The 26,219-nt window shown below is 40.1% G+C and overlaps 1 protein-coding gene across 2 annotated transcripts in view; it reads right to left on the reverse strand.

Moving 5' to 3' along the window:
- Window positions 1-328: 328 nt before the first annotated feature.
- The window catches only part of LOC105564647 (cyclic AMP response element-binding protein A), a 39,640-nt gene continuing 13,749 nt past the window's right edge, over window positions 329-26,219 (reverse strand). For both annotated transcript variants that reach the window (XM_012017179.1, XM_012017180.1), the window contains exons 3-7: window positions 5,597-5,909; window positions 5,136-5,467; window positions 4,512-4,778; window positions 3,726-3,866; window positions 329-3,619 (exon numbers count right to left, since the gene is read on the reverse strand). In XM_012017179.1, coding sequence (XP_011872569.1) covers window positions 3,434-3,619; window positions 3,726-3,866; window positions 4,512-4,778; window positions 5,136-5,467; window positions 5,597-5,909 — 1,239 coding nt within the window. In that variant the 3' untranslated portion in view covers window positions 329-3,433. The remainder of the gene's footprint in view (window positions 3,620-3,725; window positions 3,867-4,511; window positions 4,779-5,135; window positions 5,468-5,596; window positions 5,910-26,219) is intronic.

Genomic DNA, 26,219 nt, shown 5'->3' on the forward strand with positions numbered 1-26,219 from the left:
GTCCGGCAAATTTTTATGTTTAAACTCACAACGTTTCGACCATGGTTTGTGGTCCTTTTCAAGTGATAGTTGTGTCAGTAATTCCGTCATTTAAACATAAAAATTTGCCAGACATGGTGAAGTAATCCTCGGAAGTTTGTAAATTTTTCTTGTTATTACCTAACCGTTGTATAAAATTTTAGGATTTTAAATGAGAGATGGTTTTGTTGTCAACGCGACCAAGTCTTTCGTGAACAGAATAAAAATGTCGATTTTTGTAGTGGAGAAATAATTTCGATTGCGCAGGGTGTAATGTAATACGAGCATGTAAATCAGACGAAACGTACGGTGCTGGTTCACAAATATTTATTTCTTATTGTCGCACAACATCCATTCGTAGTTGCAGGACCGCGTGGCTGACGACGTACATTAACGACGCGGCACTCGCGCATTTACATAGACACATACATGCACACATAAATTCGACGTGCGTCGAATGGAATATATATTTGTATTTATGTTATCTTCTGTTTTATAAATAACTAAATATATATAATTATTTATTTATATATATTTATATATTTATATACGGACTCTCTTTCTCTGGATAAATATATACGCCAAGTATATGATATACAGATGCGTGCTCTCGCATCACGTATGGGACATAAATGATACATCATGATAACAAGAATGGTAATAGTGATAAATTTGTATATCAGATAACTCTTTATACGACTGGCTTTACTGTCGAACGTTAGGATAATTTGTCGTAAAATATAATCATCTATATATATGTATAATGTTAATATATGTATATATAATTAATTAATTATAAAGCTTTATTCTCATAGAATATATTAAATTCTCTGCTTTCGATAAAAATCGTTACTCTTCCGCTTTGTACAGACATGTAATTATTTCTTTATCATGCACGTATACGCATGTGGTAATGAAAAACCACACGCGCGCGCGCGCAGGTGTGTGTGTGTGTGTGGTGCGTGCGCGCTCACGAATGTTTTTGCACAATTCACAGACAAAAAGAATTCTTAGCCGATCGGCCTCTTATAAGTCCGCGAAATACGTCGAAAGCGCCTTCACATTCACATTTATGTGCAATCGATTCCTATCGTTTGTTTATTGACTTCTTCATTGACTTTTTTCCAACGACACATGTTCAGCAGGTATATAATTCCTCTAAAAACTCCAAAAATTATCAACCTAAAATTATCGTGAAATTCAATCTTTTCGCAAGAGTTTACGCGTCTCTGTGTATACAGCATGACTTAGGAAAAGAGAAATGAGGGTGCTTTCTTTGATGAATCTGAGGTCGATTTTAAGCTCTGGCTGTGAAAGTATATAATAATTTATTTTTATTAATTAAGTATGACATGCGTGTGAATTCGAAGGATAGATAAATGAAGATTCCTTATGGCCATGCTATATACGTTATCTGTACACTACGAATGTATTCTACACTTTATTTTAGCTCATACGATAAAAAGATCATGTCGGCTGATGAAAATATATATTTAGAAGATATCGCGACGCAATGATAGCCGCGATTCGATCTGTAGACACTCATGTAAGGGATGTGTGACTATTTAATACGTGTGTACTATTTCCTGGACTCACGACACGACATTAAATCCTACTACATATTTATTTGGCAATTGTGTGAAGCAGAAAAAACGGGGGAGGAGGAAGAAGAAGAAGAAGAAGAAAAAGTCTTCTTATCTTGCACGCATTGGTCCCTTTCCACGATTTTCATGCGGTAAGTAGCCGAGAGGTCTGCCATTATCGTGCGATAATAAATGACTTGTTGCGCGAATTCTAATCTACGCTAATCATGAAACAAAGCTACGAAGAAAACAATTAAAAGTCAGAATGTTTGGTACGCGATACACTAATAATGTTTGATATCGATCGAAATTCTCCTTACACCGCAAATAATGCGGCTTCACGTTTGAAAAGGCCACAGGAAACCGATGTCCTGTACAATTTTCTCGAGCGCGAATCTATCTATCTATAATGAGGCCAGAGAACTCGCGCTGCTCAAACAGGTAACTTCCATTGGCTCGCAAACGCAACAGCGGATTTTAGATGATTTTTCGTAGACGAGCAAAATATATTCTACACTCATGTACTTATATTTTACAAATGTTTCTACCATGCGTTTTCAACTAACGCGAAATAAATTATCATCGTTGTGATCGAGAATCTTAGAGACTTGCCCCAACGCTCGTTTTAGCGCCAGTGACATAGCTCTAAAAAGAATAACACACCATCGATTTGACGGGATTGTTTCTTCCTGATCGATCTGCATGATAATCTTATTGCATATACAAATAAATGTTCTCGTAAAGCGTAAATACAATAACTTCGTCGATTGCATTGAATCTACTTTCGCGTCACACCTTCTTACATAAGAATAGTCATACTTTCGTTCTTCTCTCTTACCTATAAAATATGTCGTATATTATATTTTGTCTTGTATACAGGCAAATCCATTCACAGAACTGCGTCAAAATGGATTATGTACCACGATACAAGCGCTAGTATGGATCCCGAGACTACTTCTTTGGATCCCAAACGGTTTAAAACCGCTTTCGAGACGCAAATATGGAATAATCAAAAGGCCGGTTATACCTGTGCGTCTTTTTGAAATTCCTCGTTGCATCGAATTTGGCAATAGCCAATAACCGCTTTTCGCAACACGCGAATGTTCGCGGATAGACAATCCGAGTCCTATACTTCCAAAATATTTTCGTTTATTAAATGAAAAAACTCACGCTTAATGTGCCTAATTGCGAGAAATATATTAGCAAATTATGCATATCCTTCGGTCATTGATGCTGGAAGAAATATGGAAATTAACCCTTCAAGGCACTCCTGGCGAAAACATGTTGATTTCGCAAAGAACATAATAATGTAAATAGCATATTGGCTAAAAAAATCTTCAGTTATCGAAAGAATTGAAGTAGTCTGCAGCATTCGGGATGCCTTTCACACATCCTCAATCGCGATTATGCTGCAAGTTACTTCGTTGCGTCTTGTATGCGAGGAAGACATTCTAGGAATGTAAAGAAATTGCACTAATCCCTAAAAAATAGATCTCTTTTATAAACTCTGGTCTGTGACTTAGCAATAAAAACATGCTATTTATATCATCTCGTAACAATTATAAGGATTAAAGTTTACGTGGAAGATAAATCTATGTTAGCATTCATAAAAGATTGGAAACTTTAAAACCCTTTTCAAGATTTTATAATTTTCAATCTTCGTAATAATGTTAAATTATTTAGCCGGGTTTATTGATATTATTGCGAACGCTGCAATGTTCATCAGGTCAAAAATTTTATTTTCTGGAGAGCAATGCTCGCGAGTCTTTTCAAAAGTAAAAATTCGCCGATTTCAAATAAATTTGAGCTATTCTAGATAAAAATCAATATATCTAAGATTGTTGTAGCTGCAGTAAGGCCTGAAGACGTTGCAACTCCTTTACTAACTTTCGATTTTTGTCTTCTAGGGAATTTACCCTCTCTTTGTACGATGAATTGTCGTTCAACAACATAGTGACTCGCCTCTCCAAATTGTCCATGTATTCCTTCTTCTTTCTTCGTGATTCCTGTGCCGATATCTACAAAAAATACCACGCAAAATTACTTTCACGTTCGTAAGGCATGGCTTTCGTAGGTCGAATAACACCCGAGGAATTTGTGAATCCACAATACTGTTGTACGTACCTTGTTCTTGATTTTTCTTCGTATTTTCTTCAGAGACTTCTCCTCTTGTTTCGTCAGAGGAAGCTTCGTGGGTACGGTAAATCCTTCGTCTCTCAGGATTTTCTTCTCTTCCTCCGTCAATACTAACACTGTAGATCCTTTCTGTAATGTCAATCGCATGTAAGTGCATCACGCTAGAATATACTGGATCAATAAATGTGACAGCAATAATGGATCACCGTCCTACACAGACAAGAATAAATGAGGGCAGCAATAGAACGTAAAGCATCATTCATGTGAAATTCATCCATAAAAGAAACTTCAAGTTTGTTAAAGCAAACTCAGCTACCCCGCTGACTAACCGAATGAGATTATGTGTATATTGAAAATGTAAACGTGGTAGGTGTGTAGGATTGGAAACGTGGGGTGTGCATCATAACTTAGAATATGGAACGAAAATGTTAATAAAGCCGTCCTCGAAGTTATTTAAAAAGTTAACAAGCAAGACTAAGACAGTCGTAGACACGTATACGGGAGAGAAAGATAAGAATTGAATGATTTATTATAAATTATTGCGTCGATTTCATCTCTCGTGTAAAATGCGTCTACGTTGACAGCAAAAAAGTAATAAACTTTTTTGCGCCTTCATTTACATAACTTGATGTCGATTTCTTCCAGATTCTAGTCTCTCCTTCTTAGGCTTATATCGTTTGTTCACGATTTAATGTGGGTCACGCCTATTAATAAGCGGCCCAATGATAAACTCATCAGAATCACCGGCGTCAAACTCTTCAGACTGTGCCTTACCGGCTGACAGGAAATCAGAGGCGTATGAATGGGTTGTCTGGTGGCGTGAGTGCCGTTGGTGACATAGAGCCTCGGTGCCAGTAAGCCCCTGAGATTCTGCGTACAAGTCTGAGAATCTCGGCGTTCCGGCGAGCAGGAAGCGGAAGCGGTACCCTCGCTGTCGGAGTTTACGCTGCTGGGCGGCGTCGGCGGCAATCCCTGTCTCGACGCGTGCAAGGTCGCTTCCTTTCCCTCGCAAGCCACGTCGTACTCCTCAATCTCCATATTCTGGAAGCAAGCGACAATGACGATAAGGCACTAGGGAAATCGGTACGTTCAAGTGACAACTCGAAACACAATGATTCTCATTGGTACTCTCACTGGCTCGCGTCAAGTTGACACATTAAAACCCATACTCTTTTTCACGGGCATCACATCTCGGAGCAGTCGAGATGAATAATGTGGAAATACGTATAATGTGCAATTATTCAACTTGCACGAATTTTTTAAACGTATTCATTGGCAACAAAATATAATGTTTCTAGAGACATAGAGAGCACATATACACGCTGATCAATAAAATTTAATTTCGGGATGTTGTGTTGTTGGAGAAACGATTCATAATGTTGACTTAAGTTGAGATACCTGATAGTACTCCTCGTCGTCCTCCTCATTGTCACTCGTGTGCGACAGATTGGTTTTGGAGAACTGAAGACTCTGCGACACCATTGTTATCGTGCTCGTATCGTCGACCATATTGCAATTTGGCTGACAAGGCGCGCAGGGACTCGCCGGCGCGCTGATAGGCTCGCCCTTGATTTGAGGATACTCGTTGTCTTCAGGTACTAGATTGTCTCTCTTAAGGATTACGCTCGAGGTAGAGGACGATGACAGTGGCGCCGACGACGAAGACGACGATTCGACACGGCTCGAAGTGCTGCTTATCGAAATAGCCGGAAAACATTCCTCTTCCATATCTGAAACGATGTTTCAGCGATAATTTTTATCAGCCTTTGAGGAATTACGATTAGAAAGAGAAACTGAGCCCGTGAACGATAACGTTCTCTCGAAGGAACGAAGGCAGTCGCATAATGTTATTTCCTCACCATCGCGGATATCGAGGGACTTGTGATCCAGATTGGCGAAATCGATGGAGGAACTAGTAGTCGGTGTGGTGCCAACCGCGCCGGAATCCGAATTGGGCGTATGAGGATTGTCTCCCGGCGTTGCTGGGCTCGGAGGGGGACTGGGGGCCAAGAGGCTGTAACTGTGCTCGGATTTTATCGGCCGTGGTCCACCGAGAGCTGCGTCCGTCATCAAGCGGTCTCTCAGTATCACGTTCCTCTCGCACAAGGCGCCCCATTCCTCCTCTTTGGTGCTCATCAAGATATCGTGATTGAGATATCCTCCCTGATTTATCTGCAATGCGACCAAGAATTTGTTGAACGTAAAGATGTGCCTTTAGTTAGACACTTCTGGAAGTCTAATCTACAATGTGCTCTCTATGTCTAGAAACATTCTATTTTGTAGCCAATGAATACGTTTAAAAACTTTGTGCAAGTTGAACAGTTGTACATTATACGTTGTACAATCGTACGTTGTCGACTAATTGTTTAAAGTCTGCTTATATAAAAGCGAATGTTTCTAGACGCAATTAGTACATTGTAGATTAGGCTAAAATATAACTAAACATTTTAAAAGTTGTTCTAAAATAAGCTCGAGTAACGAGCTGTGGAGCTAATAATTTAATAATATAAATACAATCTAAGTCCGATACTTGAAAACTTTCTATTCGTTACAGCTATACTTTGTAGCGTCGCTGAAGATGATCTCAAAATCTCATATTAGGAGCCTATCTCATAACAGGGGACTTTCCTCTATTAATTCCTTTTTAAAGAATATATGATCCTAATGCTGGGTGCAGAATATTCTTGAGATAAATCGACACACTTTGGAGTTTGGAAACATATTCCATTCGACGTAGAGATGAAACGATTACAGATACGGAAGCATTTATGGCCACTTGACGCAGGTATATTATAATATCTTTGTATTGTTATCGAGAATTGTTTCTTTAAAAGTCACGGTTCGATCGAGGGAAGGGGGGGGGGAAGGAGGGGTAGGAAGCGTGACGTACGAAGCAGAAATTGATCTCACGTGAAATTTCATCGCAAACGTAACGTGACGCGAGTCAATAGACACGGGAGGGGCAGCGTCCGCGGTTGTCAATGGTTGCTGCCCGTCGTCTCGCGGCGAGGTGTCAAGGACCCCGCGTGCTTCTAAAATTATACGCGAGCGTTCCGCGAGCGGTCGCACGTAAGCGAAGGAGAAGGGCGCGCAAGTTGAGCGGTCAAGTTGAAGGTCGGCCGTTACCCGAGTCCACAAGGTGGCTAGTAGCAACGACTTCGCCTCCTTCTGCGATCTTCGGGGGCCCTACCGGGCGACCCAGCAATGCGGAACCCGGTGCCAAGGTCAAGACGGATCTCTTCGTATTGCGCTAACGACGCTGTTGCTACCAGCTATTCAGCTTCTCGCTTCGCTGCCGTCTCGCGCAGTTGGTATACACGCACGCGTTTTTCCTTTGGCCGCGCGGACTTCTCCGTTATGCACGGTTTGCTCTGTATAAGCAAATCCAGCTGCGGAGTGATATTTGAATGACGATTCAAAAGCGGCGCTCCGTCCGATGTTGCGCATTGGTAGCGGCCCGATGAAGATAATCGTCCGATGTGAGAAGCATGGGATACGTTCAAGGCGATTACTGATGTTGCATTTCTGCAGTGCTGCTCGTTAATAGTTTTTCTTAAGATTCGTTTAAAAATAATTGTTACGTATGGATACTTTTAGTATCTTTTTATTTATGTCCTTTATACTCTTTTCCGTTGAGCGAACTGTGTGCTTTTGCGAACGCACTCTTTTCTCGTCCCTCCTACTTACTTGCTTGCTTACCTACTCGCTTACTACTCGCTTACGTAGTTCTTTGCCGCGAATTGTTCGGTCATATAAGGGCGCCCGTGCTATTCTTTTAGTCCTACGTCCTACCTTCCGATTAATCTCAATTACAGAAGATACACATAGAAAAATAGTAACTCTGTCGGTGGAACATTTTATGAAATCGTGTCTTACTTCCAACTTGTTTCCATTCACCCCTTCATCTGCCTTTGTCTCACAATTTTTTTCTGTCCTTCTTCGTTATACACAGTGGTCCCTCTAATTTGGATGGGAATGTAGCAATTTCCCGCAAGTGGGTAATTAGTTACAATGGAACCATTAGTAACCAACAACCCGGAACTCAAACCCCACGAGCCGTCTCTTTGCTTTCTTCCACTATTCTCTCGTTTCCATTACACAAATTTTTCTCGCTGAGGTTTATCATTACCAACCAGCATCCCCAGTATTATAATTTTTCGCGTACTAGTGACAATTGAAAGAGTCCGAGAAACTTGCCGGGTTCGGTCGAATAGGAAAAAGGGACTGATATTCTATTCGAATAAAATTTAAGTGTCTTCTCAAGCTCGGCTGAAACTGATTCAAGCCGCATCTAGTTCGTTATTGATCTTGAAAACGTCTCGCATCCAGCGGCTCCGTAAAAATCAACCGGCTACAGCAATGCGGAACTCGATTCGCAAGGTCACGACACCGCTCTTCCTTTTCCTGTTCCCCCCCATCTTCCTCTCGCTCCTTCTTCTCGTCCTTTTGCCCTTCGTCGTCGCTCTCCGTTAGACTCTGGTTGCGCGGCCAACACTTATCTCCCATTCTTCCATGTCTCACTTCCGGCGGAAGCACGTCCGTAACGGGCAATCCTTCTCGTTGTCTTTTTGGAGATACGGCGGAGGATACACGTGCATCCTTTTCTTGCGATCGCTCATGCCTCTCGTCCATCCACGACTTTAAGTGCACGTCTTATTATCCATTAGCGTTTGTCCATCGCGTTTCAATTTTCTGCATGTATTCGCAAACTTCTAGTTTCGAGGAAACGCGCATTTACGAAACAGAATGAGAGGTTATGTTATCGTATAATAACCATAGACGTAATATATCTAGACCGAGCGTTTGCCTTTATTTGAGCTCAATGCACGGTCTAGATATATTATGTCTGTGATAATAACGTTAACTTCGTCGCTTGTTGCCAGACTAAAAATCAGTAACTCCAATATTAGTGGGAGATATAATTTTTTTAGGGTTGTAGACAGTGCTTACTGCGGTTTAGCTTATGAATTGCTGATAACAGGTAGACATATTGCAACGTGTATAAGTTATTTTATGTAAATCTAATGCTCTTCCTGCTTTCTAGCCTTGCAGGATAACGAATATTTCTCTAAGAAACATAGAAAGTGAGTTAACTACAATAGCAAAAAATCGAGATGCTTTTTAGATTAGGACGGCAGTATATTCGCAATCGCCCGTGTGAATCATTGTATTAAATTGCTTTGTGCAATGATATATTGACCGAAACGATTTTCCTCGTACTGACGTAATATCTTGCAACGATTTCTTCTGGACAGTAAAAAGCTACGACCTTTTCAACATTCGTACTATTTTTATCATGGCCGTGCAATTCCACCGCAAGTAGATTTATCGTCATTATTTCATTGTCATTGGACAAAAATCGTACACGGAGAGACCGATATGGTTACCACATGTCTAATTAGGGTTGGTGCAACCCTAATAAATAGTAATATTTGGGACAGCTGTATCTGTGGTTGTCATACCCACATTGGTATAATAAGCGTTGGAGACATCTATATGCGTTTTGTGCAGCAAACTTAGTGAAGGTTGCAACACAAAACAATGTAGATGCCCCTACTATTTATACAACATTTTAATCTTAGTTAGTTTTGCCTTAGCCAGTCTTTCCGTGTAAATCTATTAATCTCCTTTGAGCAGTTGATCGATTCTCAGCTCGCCAAATAATCAGTGTTTTAATTAAATATAAACTTGATCTCCTTGTTGACTCACTTTCACATAAATTAAAGTGATAAAAAATTATTTACCTATCGTGCATTTAATTCATCAGTTTCTTCAGCGAATAAAGTTAACAGCTTGATTTGCTGATTAAACATGACGAGAGCTTTTACGCAAACAATGCAACATGGATCGGAGGAACAGCGTGATTAATAGTTAAACGCATGCAAGCACATAATCGATTGCCAGTTTTCCATATCGTCCGTTACTGGTATATCCTCCCGGTAGCACGGTATTTCCGCTGGAGATCAGCCCGCAGGGCCGGCGTCTCTGTGCTCCTCCGGGGGTTGGAATTCCGATTGAATTTCTCCGCCGCAAAATTGCAACGTAGCGATTGATATTAACTAACTGCGGGGCAACACGGGAAGTGGATCGAGAGCGGGGGTCCGGGCTCAGCAATTTTCGCGACGAGTTATTTCGCTACCGCGGCATTATCGTTCCAGTCATCCTCCGCAAGAAATCGCGAGGCCGCGCGCAATCGCTTCGATCGCTCATTTTCCTAAGAACGATTATTATTATCATATATATAATAGAGCGTTTGTAACAGCCCCGTCTCTATTACAAGCGCTATTAATACCGCAACTAACTAATTGAGGGGCGTGCTCGTTCGTTTTAGTTTCGCACCTTCTTGCGCTTTTTGCATTTTAAATTAGACTCACATTAAGGGGATGCTGGAGTAATTCTATACCTTTTGCACCTTTTGCTCCTAGAACTATCAAGTCTTAAAGGCATTTGCGTAATATACAAATTATGGGGCTTTTGTGTACTCGAACAAGTTACAAGTTAGTTATTCGAGTAAATAAATTTTGTTGGGTTTCTAAACTTAATTTCAATGATGTTCTCTGACTTAGTCCGATTAGTGGAACACCGTCGGTCTGTACACGAAAGCCACACAAGTCGTATATTATACGAACAAAAAGCTATTAGGAATCACTTAATGAATAATTTTCTTGAATAAAGTATAATAATATTTTTAATTAAGATATTTTTTTATCAGTGTACACAAATGTTTTCTTGTATTGACAGTTCCAGATGCAAAAAGTGCAAAAAATGCAGAAGCACTCCAGCATCCCCTTAACGCTCGCCCTCCCGCGGGAAGAGCGAAAGGTATCGACTGATCTCTTTCGCAAGGTTGTATCTCGATTTCACGCAATTTTTGGTTTTTCTTAAACGCTCATTCGGGACCAAAATAAGCGTTTGAGCGAAAAAAAACCGGAAATTGCGTAAAATCGAGATACAACCTTGCGAAAGAGATCAGTCGATATTTCTTCTCGTGTAATCCCGTGTAAATTAATTTCAAGTTCTACACTGTCGACCTTTCGACGACCCGCGTGCCGCGGTCGGACGATTTTCACCAGACCAGTGGTATCCGCGATAAAGGCGGCGCGGCCGCGAAGTTATGCCGGTTATTAACAGAACTGACCTTTCCACTTGTCGGTTCGACGCTAAACTTCGATGCACGGGTCGAAAAGCAATTGTGCGCCGGTGCATTGAAAACGCAATACAGACGGAGACGCACTCGTGGGTAATGCACCGGAGAGAATTGCAGTGGCATGTTCGAGCCGTGTTTCAAAAGCTGCGATACATATGAATGAGAACGGGAGGGGGAGGGGGGGGATCGTAAAAGCGCATTGTGTGTGTAACGCGAAATAAAAATTTCGTGTCGTTTCTATGCCGCTTAAGCACGCGTGACATGTAATCGACTGTTCGCGCGCGTAGAATTGAGAATCGCGAGACGTGAGCGTTGCGTTTAATAATTTTTCTTTTTTTCTCTCTGAATTAGGAACCTGGGACCTCGAGAACGCGCGTTTACATTTACCTTCGTGCGCTTTACGTTAAAGCGTATATCGGATATTTTTCTCAGTGTTTGTATTTTTGATTCTTCTTTATTGTGTGTTACATTTACATATAATCTCTTTTCTAATTTTTAATACTTATTTCTAATTCTACACAGAGAAAATGTCCAATTAAATATAATCGGATAATCCAATTACATAATAACAAACGGATATATATTCGATTAAATTGTATATCCGATGAAAAATATGATCGGTTTTCAATCAAATTTCATCGGTGACTGCATTTAATCGGATAAATTTCATTGGATAATTTAATCGGGAAACGTAATCGGAAAAATTAACCATCGACCGGAAACACTACTTAATAGGTTTATCCGATGAAAATGTTTCTCAGTGTAATGTTTCCTCTATTGTGTGCAGGGTCTAACGAAAGTGTCCAGTAACAATACTGACAATCACAAAAGTGCTAAGCGATAATCTCGCAATAATCTCGCGATAATCGACGCGAGAGGGTTGTAAAAGAAACGACAGTGTCCGGCAAGACACTTGTTCGACATCTGCGCACGCCCGTCGCTGTTATCGTCGACGGATAGGAGCGCGAATTGCCAATAAAAAGAGGCGATAACAATTCACGATAAATTAAATCCCCGATGAAAACGCAATCGTAAAAGGTTTAACCTGGGTTTTTCTGATTCCCCACGTTATATTCGTGTAGCACTCGTCCGCGTATTGCACCCTTAAAATGTCATACTTAATCAACAAATCATATTCTTGTCATAATAGTATATCAGTTTTGTTAAAAAGAACATTCTGTATCCATTACTATCCGTTATTTCTATATCCTAATGTACAACTATAAATATCGAAAATAATCTGTCAAACAGCACCTTTACACTGAGAAGAATATCCGACTGAATATAATTGGACAATCCAATTATATAATAGCAAACGAATGTATCCGATTAAATTGTATATCTGATGAAAAATACGATTGGTTTTTCGATTAAATTTTATCGGTAACTGCATTTCATCGGATATACGTAATTTAATCGGAAAAGTTAATCGAAAAACAATATGAAACATTATTTGACGACTTAAACTGGCCGAGTAGTTTATTTAATAGCTCATTCGAACGTTTCGACCATTCGAATTGTAGCCTTTTTCAAGGAAAAATGTACACTAAGAAAATTTTTTATCGGATAAACCAATTAAATAGTGTTTCCATTGAATGATTAAATTATGGACACATCCAATGGAATTTATCCGATGAAATGCAGTTACCGATAAAATTTGATTGAAAAAACCGATCATATTTTTCATCGGATATACAATTTAATTGGATATATCCGTTTTATGGATATATCATGTTATTATGTAATTGGATTATCCGATTATATTTATTGGACATTTGTCTCAGTGTCGGAAACACAATTTAATTGGTTTATCCGATGGAAATTTTTCTCATGTCAGTGTGTAAATTTCAGAATCATAATTTGATCAATTTCTTGTCAAAATTTTTGATCAAAGTGCGATAGTTATTTTGATGTCATTTAGACTCGACTGTGTGACTCTTTTTATTCTGCTTGGGACAACCGTTTCGTGATCGCAGGAGACCGGACGCCGGAAAGCGCCCGCGGCGCAAAAATTCGTGCTGCCGATGCGAAAACACGGCGCGGGGAGGTCAACGGCACGCACCGGCCGAATATCTCTAATTACGCTAAACGCGATAGTAACCGAAAGCCGTGCGTACGGATGTATCAATAAGACTATCGGCAAACACAAATATTTTCCCAACGTTACTATTACTACGCAGCTAAGGAAACCGTCCGTTATATGTGCGGCTGGATCGTCCTCTGCCTCTTTCTCTAATTCTCTTGCGATGAATTTCCGGCAATGTCAGATTGTTTACAAAGATTCGCGGCTATGACGAGAAGGAGTATTTGCTTAAATTGACTCGGTATACGAATTTATTACCAGCATGTATAGAGGAAAGTCACCTATCATGAGACAGGCTCCTAATGTGAGATAGCGGGGTTTCTGCTAAATTAATAGGCATCATCTGTTGATTCCACCATGAATTTATTGCCCTTAAAGTGAAATCTGTTTAGTGGAAAATTCATTGTTACACTGAGAAAAATGTCCGATTAAATATAAGCGGATAATCCAATTACATAATAACAAACGGATATTATTGACCGATTAAATTGTATAACCGATAAAAAATGTGATCGGTTTTTCAATCAAATTTCATTGGATGTATCCATAATTTAATTGGAAAACATAATCAGAAAAATTAACCATCGGACACGCCATTTAATTGGTTTATCCGACGAATATTTTTTTCGGTGTAGATCATGTAATCATTGCGTAAAAAGATTTATGTAAGAATTTGGATGTCGAAAATCTGTCATCTCATATTAGAAGCCTATCTCGTAAGAGATAGGCTTTCCTCTACTGATGATAATCATCCTGCCTAGATACAGAAGAAAATACTTCGGATGCCGATCAGTCGACAGAACATTTCGAGGCTTGAATCACACGAGTATTAGATATTTTATGAAAATACGATGAAGCTTTTATTATAGCGTTGCTATGCAAGCGGTTATTTAACTAGGTACTTATCATTGGCGTGAGCTACATCAGCTGTGTTGCGTTTAAATCAATATAAAATTTAATAATTCTTTAGTAATTAATTCTTCCTGCAATTAATCTTCTTGTGTTATCCACAGGAAAGGTTTCCAGCATTATAACATTTCGATCTATCGTAAAGTAGGATCGATATAGCGACAGTCATGTTTATAATTGAATATATTCTTAAGTCATAGAATTAAGTCATGTTTATTATTGAATATATTCTTAAGTCATAGAATAAAATGATGTTAATACGTGCGTTACTAAACACCGAGAGAAACTTTATTTTAAACGCACAAATGTACAATCTTAAATATGTTATCATTATTTCAATATAGTAAGTCAACCGTACGTAACTCGAGAGAGGAGAACAGAAATTATTGATTTAATCTGAACATTAGTTTCTTTTTTTTACTGTCACGACGTTGTGACAAGGTTAAGTATGTCAGGAATTTTTTGGTCGTTTTATCTTTTTTGAAAGGATGTGACGTGTGTTCGCCGAACGTGTAATGTCACATTTGGAAATCTTTCAGCGACACAAATAATAGGAAAACGTGTTAGGCCGCCCGTATAGCGATCGCCACTTCCAATGCGAAGATAGTCTTCTCCATTGTAGACGAATAGGTCAATCGTCCAGGATTCTAGCCGGCAGGGGAGGGTATCTGAGCGGCGTCTGCCGGCCTCGTCGGAGTCACGAAAAAAGGTGAACGTCCTCGAGTTCCATCCGAGTTCCATCCCGTCACTTGGTCTATTCCCCACCATAGCCGACGACGACGCCGGCGACAGCGACAGGTCTCTCTCTCCTGCGGTGTGCTGCCATACAACTCGTTTCAAAACCAGATCCCTTCCCAACAGGTAGCCGTGAACCTTCTCAGGAAAGTCGAGAAACTCTAGAAAGCCTCGGCCACTCGAGCTCGAGAAACGGCGACGCCGGATCGGATGGCGTAAATCCGAGCTGTTTATTTTGAAAAGTTCTGCACGTCGTTGCAGAAATAATTTGCGCTGGACAAATTCCGACGCTCGAAACTCGTCGATCGAGCTCTTTCGCAAAAGCGTCGCCGAATTTAATTTCTGGCACAAGTAGAAAATACGAGCGATCAGCGGGCGCGCGAGGCCTCGAAATTTCAATTCAGTTTGGTTTTCAGTCTTGGCATTCTAATAAATCGCCTTGAACCAGGAATATCATAATTTTTCACGCGGACGTATAATCGCGCGATTGAAATTTATTTTGTCCGCGACGCGCTTCAGCGACTGGTGGTATATTGAGGCACACGAGCATGAATCGCGCGCGTATCTCGATCGATGAATGGGCCGAATAACTTGCCGAGCGAAACTGACGCTTCGCAAGGCGTACTCGCGGCTGTCTTTCCCAGGATTTCGAACGTGTTCTCACGTACGGCTCGGAATTATTTACACGCTGGTCTCCACTCGCCTTCGAAGAATATGGGACAAGAATTTACCCGTCGGAATGTCCTGCGATCCGAAATCAACAGGTAGTTCGGCTTAGCAATCAGTTGCTGCAGGAATTGAAAAGCACCACCCAGGATGGAAGATGTTCTCGTGGGCGAAGATAAGGGAAAGAAAAGGAATATTTGGCTGCTGACTCACTGCATACCGTTAGAGTTTTGTAAACTTTGCCCACTCATGATACAAAGTGACTCAACGGCGATTACGTAAACTTGAAAGATAAAGCAAGATAGAGCTAATTATAAGATAAAGTAGGAATTGCGTACGGCAACGGAACAGAGGAGACTTAATAATTGCGTTAAACATATACGTAATATTTGATACGAGCTATCGTTCGATGAATTTATTACTTTGTACTACTACGCCCAAGGACAGTGCAATCAACGACGATAATTCTAATCGAATGCAGAGGGCTATTTTCTGCGTATGCCCGTGGCCTCGAGATATATCACTCTATCGATTAGTATTCAAATCCGTGGAGCCAATAAAGGCGGCGAATGACTATTGGGCGACACAATACGCGCGATAGAGCCAAAAGGCCTAATCACGGAGCCAATTTCAATTATTGTTATTGCCGGCCGTTACAGAAATATGTAAAAAAAAAATCACGCGGAAAGAGAAAATGGATTAAAAACCTCAAGTTGTTACAAGTTACGGACAGGTGGCTCGGGCCGCTTCACACTCCAGGAATTTGAATTTGAGATATTTGCAAATTATCCTCGAAGCGTCTTCTCGACCACCTTTGATACTCGGAGCGGCCGTTGAATATAAACATCGTTTTCAATTTAATTTTAAATACATTTATAATTCTAGGCACGGTGACTCGGGAAATGTTCAGGAAAGACGGATTCTGTACATACAAGAGCTCTAGGAAATTTGCGTGTAATAGCACGATTCATGTAATAACGAGTTGAAGTTCCTGCAGGACGCTTTCGCGTAACTAACCTTATCAGTAATTAGTAATTACACGCAGTATTCAGGCCAATAGTTCATTATACAATATTATATGTCTGCCAGTGACGTAAATTAATTGACTCCTATCAGTCACAACGTAGTTATATAATAAAATTGATATTACCGATCGACCTTTCTTTTTCATTCCGTTCACTTCGTTCTCGTCCGATTTATGAACATTTTTTTGCATAGTCAATCAAACTGCGAACTTTCGTCGATCCTACACCCACAGAAAAAATTTCCGGATCCAATGCTATTACACAGTGTATCATAAAATAGGATCGATATAGCGTCACTAAGTAAAAAATTCTAAAATCTAGGATAAAATAATAGTATGTATCGTCTTTTGTATCGAATATCGTGGTGCCAACTTTGTGCGTTGCAAGATGGAGGGAAAATTTATTCTAAATGCAAGAATGTATAAACTTACATTTTTTAGTTACTCTTGTCTCACAATCAATATAGTAAATCTTGACTAAAAGTTTCTTGTCTTAATTTTCAATCTTTTTAATTCAACAGAGGAGAATAATAATTAATGATTTTATTTTGACATTGTCTTATTCTTATATTAAATGAGGTTGTAAGAAATATAAATGCGTCAAGAATATTTATGTCTCAGTAACAGAAATTCTTTCTGAGGGTATAAATTATCAGACATTCTCAACTTTGTTACTAACGCTCCGTTTAACTTAACATTTGATGTATCATCGTCCAGTAAATATCACACAGATAAATAATTATAAGAGGCAATAGGAATAATATATTAAAATGTAAGAATCCTCGTGCGTAATCCTACTAACAATAAGACTTATTAGCGATCGCAGTGCGACATTATAATTGAACGATTCAATTCGAATAATTAGAAGCTACGGCATCAGTTTTACTCGAGGGGGAAACCGATGACCAAAATCTTGTACACCAATGCCCACTAATGCCCAGTGGGCATTACTTTATCTTATTATCTTCTTTTATCGTATTTATCTTCTTTTATCTTATTTTATCTTACTGTACCTTATTTTATCTTATTTTATCTTTATAATGCCCCAGAAAAACGTAATGCCCAAAAAATGTCCTAGTAATGCCCACACTGAAAAAAATTTCTGGTTGAATATGGACGAATCAGATAATTCCTTTAGGATTTACCAGAATTTCTGTAAGATTACAGGAATTCTGGTAAATCCTAAAGGAATTATCTGATTCGTCCATATTCAACCAGAAATTTTTTTCAGTACAGTAATGCCACAAATATGTACACCACAATGCCCTCAGCGGTTTCCCCCTCGGTTTTACTACTAGATTCATTTCACGCAATGTGTGTTTAACAATTAAGATATGAAATTCTACACGGGGAGAATTTTCTCTGAAAATTTATCCTGAAAATCGTGGAAGAACGTGACATTTTAAAAAACTTTATCAGAGACTTTTGAAATTTTACCATACATTTTACTAGTAAAATGTATACTAACAATAAGTATAATTACTAGTGAAATGCATTATAGTAAAATTTAAAAAAACTCTCATAAAATTCTTTGAAATGCCGCGTTGTCCCATTTCAGGATAAATTTTGAAAGAGAATTCTCTCCGTGTGAATACAACCTTTACTCGAATGCACGATAATAAAAAACGATCTGATCATTACGCTGTTTACATTCGGTATGCGTTGCGGTATGTATTTTGTATAACATGAGCAAAGTTCTCAAGCAAATTGACAAGTGCTCGATAACTTGAGCGATACGCGCGTTTCGGCCGCTCGTGACAAGAGTCCACGTGCGTATGAAAAACATAGTTGGGAAATCGGTGCCGCGCAAATCTACGCCGTTATCAATTGGGTCGAACGGTGCGTAAGGGGGTCTTGAAAAAGGGCGACGGAAGGCGGAAAAGTCGGAGAGGCAGCGCGCGATGGCGGGCGCAGCTGATAAGAGCTTATCACCGCGCGCGTAACTATTCAGCACGACTGATTCGCCGGCCCACTGTTTCGCTTTATCGTCGTCGTTATACCTGCGGGCGAATCGCTCGCGTCTGTTTAACACGCCCGATAAACGCGCGTCGCTTCGAAAAAGAAAAAAAAAAGTCGCGCCTGGCGACCGGCTATACTTGCGTCACCGGTTATGCGAGAAGCCCGTCGAGATGAGCGTCGGATTTAGGTGAGACGCGCTCGAACTCGCTAATGATAGTTTTACGTCGAGTTAATAGAGAGCCGGGTTCAAATCAAACCGAGAAAGCAGCCTGTAACCTTTCAAAATTTGAAAGAATGATCTGAAATGCACAGAAAAAACAATTACTTGTCAGATCAACTCTTTTAAATAATAAGCATATGTTTTTCTTGATTAAATTTTATAAAATTGCTTCATTCAACTAAGTTTCTCTCGCTTTAACGCAATATAATCTCAATTCAAGATTTTCAAAAGAAGAAATTCTGTCTTTCTGTGCATGGATTTTCCATTTCTCAAATGTCCTTGAACCGTTTGCGGAACTTTCTGGTATTTAAGAAGACTTCAGGAATTGAGAAAATTATTCCTTTTAATTAGCGAACCTTCGTATTTTCGGCAATTTTCGTTATAACTCTTCTGTAATGGACGGCCCTCAAGAATACGCTGATAACACCATATCGCCGTAGTACGAGTCGAATTTAATGTAACATACAGTTGCGGGCCTGCCGAAGGCGGCGAGAAGCAGCGGATTGTCACCGCCTTAAATAACGTACGGCGATGACATCGGCGAGACCTACATCGATGCAATCGCGCGCCGGAATACAATTGAACCCGAGGAAAGCTCGTGTACCAACGATCCGGAAATAATTCCATGGCTCATCCATACTCGGCGATTAATGGCGGCGTATTAATACAATCGAGAAAATACGATCTCTCGAAGTGAAAGAGTAAGACCCAAGGAATGCATGCCTTTCTCACTGCGCCTCTCTCGTTGACAGCGCATTCACAGAAAAGATTTCTAGATCCATTGCTATTATACTTCGATTTATCATAAAATAGGGGCGAATGGCGACATTCATATTTACTATTAAGAAGAGATAGTTTAATCTTAATGGAGAATTCTTGAATCTAAAATGACGTTAGTGCGATGTGCGTTATAGCATATCGAGAGAGGATTTATTCTAAACGCAAGAACGTGCAAGTTTAAATTTATAGTATTATCTCAATATACTAAGTCACTCTGATTTAATTTGAGACAGGAAAATAGGAATTACTGATTTAATCTAATATTATTTTATTTTTTTACCATATGAGATTGTTATAAGTTTAAATATATGAGAACTGTTATTTTATTTTTTTTACTACACGAGGTGGTCGTAAGTTTAAGTAAATTACAAACGTTACAAGATATCCTGCTACCAGAAATTCTTCCCGAGAGGATACAATCGAGAAAATACAATCTCTCGAAGTGAAAGAACAAGAAATTAAAGAAATGCATGCCTCTCACTGCTCCTCTCTCGTTGACAGCGGCACTTACTCACAAAATCTCTCCGCACGCTTTTTATCTTTGTAAAACTGCATTTGATAAGCGTCTACGGATCTCACGAAGAGAAAATGTATTTGTATGCGGAATGAACCTCTAATTGCCAGAGGGTCTGTAATCACGACGGCTTTATCTCTTTCCTCTGATAGAAGCGTTGGCCAGCGTAACAGTAGGGAAGCTAAATGGATTTCTGAAGTCCCTCGGTATCAAATTTTCAAGACAAGTTACCGAGGGAAAGAGAGAGGAAGTACAATTCATTTTGCGACGCAGTCTCAGCGGATCGCTGGCTGCGGGAATGTTGAACGAGATATTTACACCCTATTGCTTCGACGTGGTTGCTTCTCCGCATCGGTTTTCCGTTCATAAGAATAAGATTGTCAAGAAATTCAATTTTTATCCGAAACGACTCGAATGCCATAACTAAAAAGAGGAATTAGTGAAATCTTGCGCGGACACAAATTCTAAGCCACTTTCCATCCCTCCCCATCAATATTATCTGATCTTAGGACGTTATCTGCGATTCGTCGTTAAAATCTTGCCGGCGCGGCCAGTCGCTGATAATGGAGAAGATAAGCGTTCTGTCTGTTGTCCGAGACGAGAGCGGCGCGTGGTGCTTTGAATGTGCAATTGTAATCGCGGCGGATTATTCAAGGTCGGCAGAATTTCTTCCTCACCACGTCACAAGTCGAACACGATAGTTGTCTCACGCTACCTTGGCGCGCTCATATTCTTTCTTGAAAAAACCCTCTTGACTTCTCTCTCTCTCTCTCTCTCTCTCTCTCTCTCTCTCTCTCTCTCTCTCTCGCTCGCTCTCTTTCTCTCTCTCTCTCAATCATCGTGAGCTTATACGGTGGATCGCGCGTGTGAACTTTTGCGTTCATTCACGAATCGCAGGCGCCGCGGTAGTAACAATAATGGTTCCGTGCCGGTTGGTGACCACGAGAAGATTGAGAGAGTCGTTTGCGTTCAACTGCCTGACTGATGGCAGCTTGTGACGGCAGTAATATATATGTGTAGTAGTGAGTGAACGTTGAGCACGATAACTGCGAGATTATTTATCCGAACGATGGCAAATCGCTTTGGAATTCTCTCGCGGATTGTCTTATTTTACTAACGGCGTTACGCGAGACAGCCCTGCCTCTCCCGCTCCGTTTGCGCTCGGGTTCCTGTTGTCGAAGGACAGTTTGATTCAATTAAAAGGTGACGAACCTGCCAAACTGCATTTTTCATCCTCGGGTCGCGTGACGCAATCGTTTACGGCGTTCGAGACTGTTGCAATCTCGTACGCGATATCAAATTATCCTTCGTACTTCAACAAACTCCTTTTCACAAACTCTCTTCACGCTCTCTACCACAAACATGCGGGTGGCTGAAGAAGCGACCTTCGACATTTCTTGAGCAATAGAAACAAATCGGAAATTATTTGCTGTATTGCAAAGAATAATGTAGAATTTTCTATTACGCCATAATAAACCTTTCATGTTATAATGTAATTTATATTTAAATTATAATTTAATAGAAATTGTAACGATCAAATAATTTAATAGTTTTTTTCTAAAACTTTGAAACATTAAATACTTTACGTTTTATTATTATGTGTATTATGTTATTCATGATTAAATAAAAAATGTCTTCGTATTGAAAACATGTAACTTCGCATGGTCCGGTGGTTTTATAGAGGACGCGTTTTCCTCCGGCGGACAATACCTGTGGAGGAAAATACCTTCGGAATGCGTCGTAACATTGCATGCTTGTAGAAAGAGAGAATAGCTTCACGCGCAAGAGTGCGCGGAAGAAAAGTTTACGGTTACGCATGTACAAAGGTGGAATCCCGCATCTAACGGTGTTATGCGAACAGACGATAAGAACGCCAGAAACGGTAAGAGCGCAACAATCGCATCCTGCGCGGCTCGGTCAGCTTCGACTCTTCGCTTACGCAATGACGAATTCAAATCTTGTATATTATAATTCGACCGATTGCAAATTAGAATTACACTTTTTGGAGGGGATCGAATCTTTTTCGCATCACACCCGTAACAGTGTTACAATCAAGAAAAATAGACAACTAATTGAATCACGTCACGATGACACTCTTATAATTTAATAGAAATTTTCTTTTTCCGAACCTTCTTCTTCTTCTTCTTCTTCTTCTTCTTCTTCTTCTTCCTCGTGTATTAGGCTTAAAGCCTGTTTTCCTAGTTTGTTCTGGTACTTTGAGCATTTTGGTTTTACTTCATCTTCGGTAGACGGCTAACCTTGTCCGAAGGAAACCTACAACCTGAAGGGCTATGCCCCTAAAGGGGTATGTGTGGCAGGATACTCTCGGTGGTCGCAACTTCCCTCCGAGAAGTGGCGTCCGAAAGAACCAGCGGTGTCCATGGCTGGATTTGAACTCGGGTCTTTTCGTTCATTTATTTACTAAGCTGCGCACATTTCTCTACGCCGCACTTCCGAGCCTGTTAAAATATTTTATATTTTATTATAAACGTTGTGTTCATAGTCCCTTTTTAAAAGGAGATGTTCCGGCGTGAATGCTGGTAATGTAGCTGAGGCATCTTTTCCGTGGTGCCGATTGATTTTCTCGAAGCGCAACGTGCTTCACTTCTCTATGCGCACTGAGTGCATACCAAGGCTTGTTTAGAATCCACTCTTATGGTCATCTCAAGTACATGTCCAAAAACTATTTAATATTGTTCTAGTTCAATAAGAAACGTTCTTGTTTCGAAAATACACAACTCTACGAGGCTATACCTGCACGTCAGTCGCGAGCGCGACCGATGCGGATCTGAAGTATCGAGGATCATCAATCCAGTAGCGCCGATTAACCGTTTCAGAGATCGATACAATAGAAAAAAAAGGGCACGAGGAAGCGCTCGGCGAGTCGCTCGGGACTTTCTCGTCTCGGCTAAAAGTCGAACACCGGAGGATTTGATATAGATGTCGAAAGGTCACGCTACGGTGATTTCGTCGCGAATTCCTCCGATCCCCTTCCTCCGGCCGCTCGCCGGCGCGGGTTTAAGCCGCGGCGTAACGAAGAAGCGAACGGAGAAGCGAAGCGTGCAAACAAACGGGAAGCCGGGAAAAACAATAATTATTTTCGTGCCACGGTCGTACGGAATCGTGCTGCGCTCGGCGATAAGGAAATGTGCCGCTAGAAAATGAGCGATCGCCCGTAATTGGCGTTTTTTCCTCTTTTTTCCCCCCCTCCCTTCAAGAACGCTCGGCGACGATGTCGCGAACCAAAGGGGTCGAGGAGTTCCGCTCGCCCGGGCGGAAAGCTCTTCGTCGGAGAGGAGGAATTCTCTTTCGGCGCGCTTGCCCGAGATAGAAAGTCGCCTCGTCGAGATCGACGACGCGCTCGAGACGCGCTCGGTTTAACGACGAGCTGCTATTTCCCGGGAAGGAGAATGCGCGACACGTATCTCGCGTATGGCGAACTGTCGGATTATAAAATGCACGTGATTCATCTGCATTGCCTTGCGATTATTCCTTACTTTCCACAGGGTGAGATCGCAGACTTCTGTACAGGGTGTACTAAAACCACCGGATATCCTTTTAATCACAGATTTGTTAGAAAATTTCAAGACGAAAATTCTTATACAAAAATGTCCAGGCTATGATAGTTTTTAAATAATAAGTGATTATATTTCGCAATTGATAGGCCTGAGATTTCGCGCGCTCGGGCACGGCGACATGACAAGTGATAAAAGTGTTCTATGAATGTCGCCCTTTTTATGAATTACGCTTATCGCATAAAGCGCGCGAGATCTCAGGCTTATTATATGCAAAATATAATCGCTTATTATTTAAAAAACTATTATGGCCTCGACATTTCGTCTTGAAATTTTCTATAGAATCTACGATTAAAAGGATGGTGGCTTTAGTACACCCTGTATACTACTGGATTGCTACCTTCGAGCTGAAAAGTGAGGCAAGAGTTCTGCTATGTCTTGTTAGGTAAGCAAAGTAGTGTGTGTGCATCGGTCCGGTGCTCGATTCTTGAATTTATTCGTAGCAGAAGCGTATGCGAAGATTTTCTGCTCTTACAGAAGAGTTGCAAGTCGATTGGCTATTCGTGTGGTTTTTAGCCAATCGACTTTCAACTTGCCTGTGAGGGCAGAATTTTCGCACGCGTTGCCCTTTCGAATAAGTTCAAGAATTGAGCCCCTGTCAGTGACACAACGACGCACACGCATGTACAACTTTATTTGCCCAACAAGACATGGCGGAACTCTTGCCTCACTTTTCAGCTCGAAGGTAGCAATCTAGTAGTATTATATGTAGAAGTCTGTGGGTGAGATCCTAGAAAGCCCGTAGTTCTTTGGAGAAAGAAATTGTGCCGGATTCGTTTGGAAGACACGTGAAGAAGGGATATATATTTATCCGTCACGAAAGCAGGATTTGAATTATACAAAAACAAAATGGCGCGAGCGTTGCGACACTTCGACGCTCGCGTTCTCCGGAGGTCACTCATTTTTATATAATATTTGCCTTTGCGAAGGAACGAGTGTCGCAATATCGTCTCATTACTATTGTGTACTCTGTCTCCCACTCTTCGCGCCTGTGTTTCCGGTATTGCGAGCTCGACATATTCCCACTTCCGGTTTTGGAGTGGAAGGCAACCAACCACGACTTTTCTCATACAGGCATTGCTATGGCGATTATTGTGGGTGTTTCGCTGCGACACCATAGCTATTTTTATCTCGTCTCTCTAATTAGATTAGATACGTAATCTATATTGCTGCTGTACGTCACTTTAGTTGATAAACAAATGAGTACCCAATGAGGTTCTCGAGGTAGCAGCCGCATAATAATTTGTTATGTTGAAATAAAAATTCATTTCGTCGTTCACAACTAATTATTAGTCGTTGATAAGTTAGCTAATTTTTATTTTCTGTTCCTACAATATTTTACTCCTAAGCTAATGCGACCTCGTGCATCGAGCGAACAGTCAACGTCGCGATAGAACAATGTTGCGCGATCAATAAAATGATGACGGGATCGAGATGAAATTACAGCGTCGAGACGCTTCCTGTTTCTGTAGGAAATACAATACCGTTTGTTTAGGGTAACAACGTGTCGTCGACGATTTTTCTTCGCGGCGCGTATCAAAGACACAATCGATATTTATGTACACCGCGGGAAAATTACTTCCGCGGCATTTTCCTAACGCGTCCATCGTGCTTCCCCTCCCGGGCGGCGGACTGAAACGAAAAGCTTTCCCATCAGGCGGGCTTCAGACATTTAATTCTTAGATTAATGGCATGCTGAGAGCACGACGGTCAGGTAAAACGTTAACGCCGTATACAATTTATAAACAAGTAAAAAGAAATCTATAATTCGTCGATGGGCGAAGAGATCTCTGACTAAATAATAAAATGCATAAGGCTCTAATGTGAAAACACAAATTTTATTACCTCGCATTTGAGATCTGTGATTATGTTTTTGCCTCGAGTAATTTTCCTATTTCCTAAAGCGTGACGATTGTCTGGAATTTTCTAAATAATGCTCTCGCGGTGTTCGTTTTACATGCACGTTTGATGACACACTATTTTCGTAAGACAAATTTAATTTTCACTACGAATCTGTATTGATTAAAAATTGATGTAAATTTGTCTTTTAGTGGGGTGACTCTATTTTTGCCTCGAGTAATTTTCTTATTTCCTAAAGCGTGACGACTGTCTGCACGGAGAGAATTTTCTTTTAAAATAGATTCTGAACATTATATAATTGTGAGACAACACGGTATTTCAGAGAATTATAAGAGAGTTTTTGAAAGTTTACCGTACATTTCAGTAATAATTATACTTAGTATGCATTTTACTAATAAAATGTATGATAAATTTCAAAACATTATAATAAAGTTTTTCACAATGCCATCCCATACAGCACACAAATGTTTAATCAACATCTCAGAAACGTTCTATTACAACATTACAATATTGCATCAATGTTACGAAATGTAGATTCAACGTTGAAAAGATATTGCAAAAACATCTAATGTCCGCTGAATTGTAATGTCTTGTAAACGTTACAATTCAACATTAAGAAAACATTGTTAAATTATATTGAGTTAGCATTGGTCGCGTTTAGTAGAATATTTTTACAACTGTTGGAAGTGCTGAAATTAAATTATTCCACTAAAATAATAATCCAATCTTAGCTCAGAAAATTTCTGACCCTTGCAAAAATATTATATATATATATACATTTCATAATAATACATTTTTTAAGTATCTATTTGAGTGTCAAAAAATAATAATTTATTCAAGATTATTTTAACGTTGCAGCAATATAAAGAATTAATGTACAAACATTAACCTAGATTCAACGTAGAAAAGATATTTATGCTTCAACATTCAACATTGCAACGTTTCAGCAACATTATTTTAACTTTCTGTGCTGTATGGGCATGTTGTCCCACGATCATATGATTTTCAGA

The sequence above is a fragment of the Vollenhovia emeryi genome, unplaced genomic scaffold (assembly GCF_000949405.1).
Source record: "Vollenhovia emeryi isolate VEMERY1.0 unplaced genomic scaffold, V.emery_V1.0 DF939161.1, whole genome shotgun sequence".
Lineage (NCBI taxonomy): Eukaryota > Metazoa > Arthropoda > Insecta > Hymenoptera > Formicidae > Vollenhovia > Vollenhovia emeryi.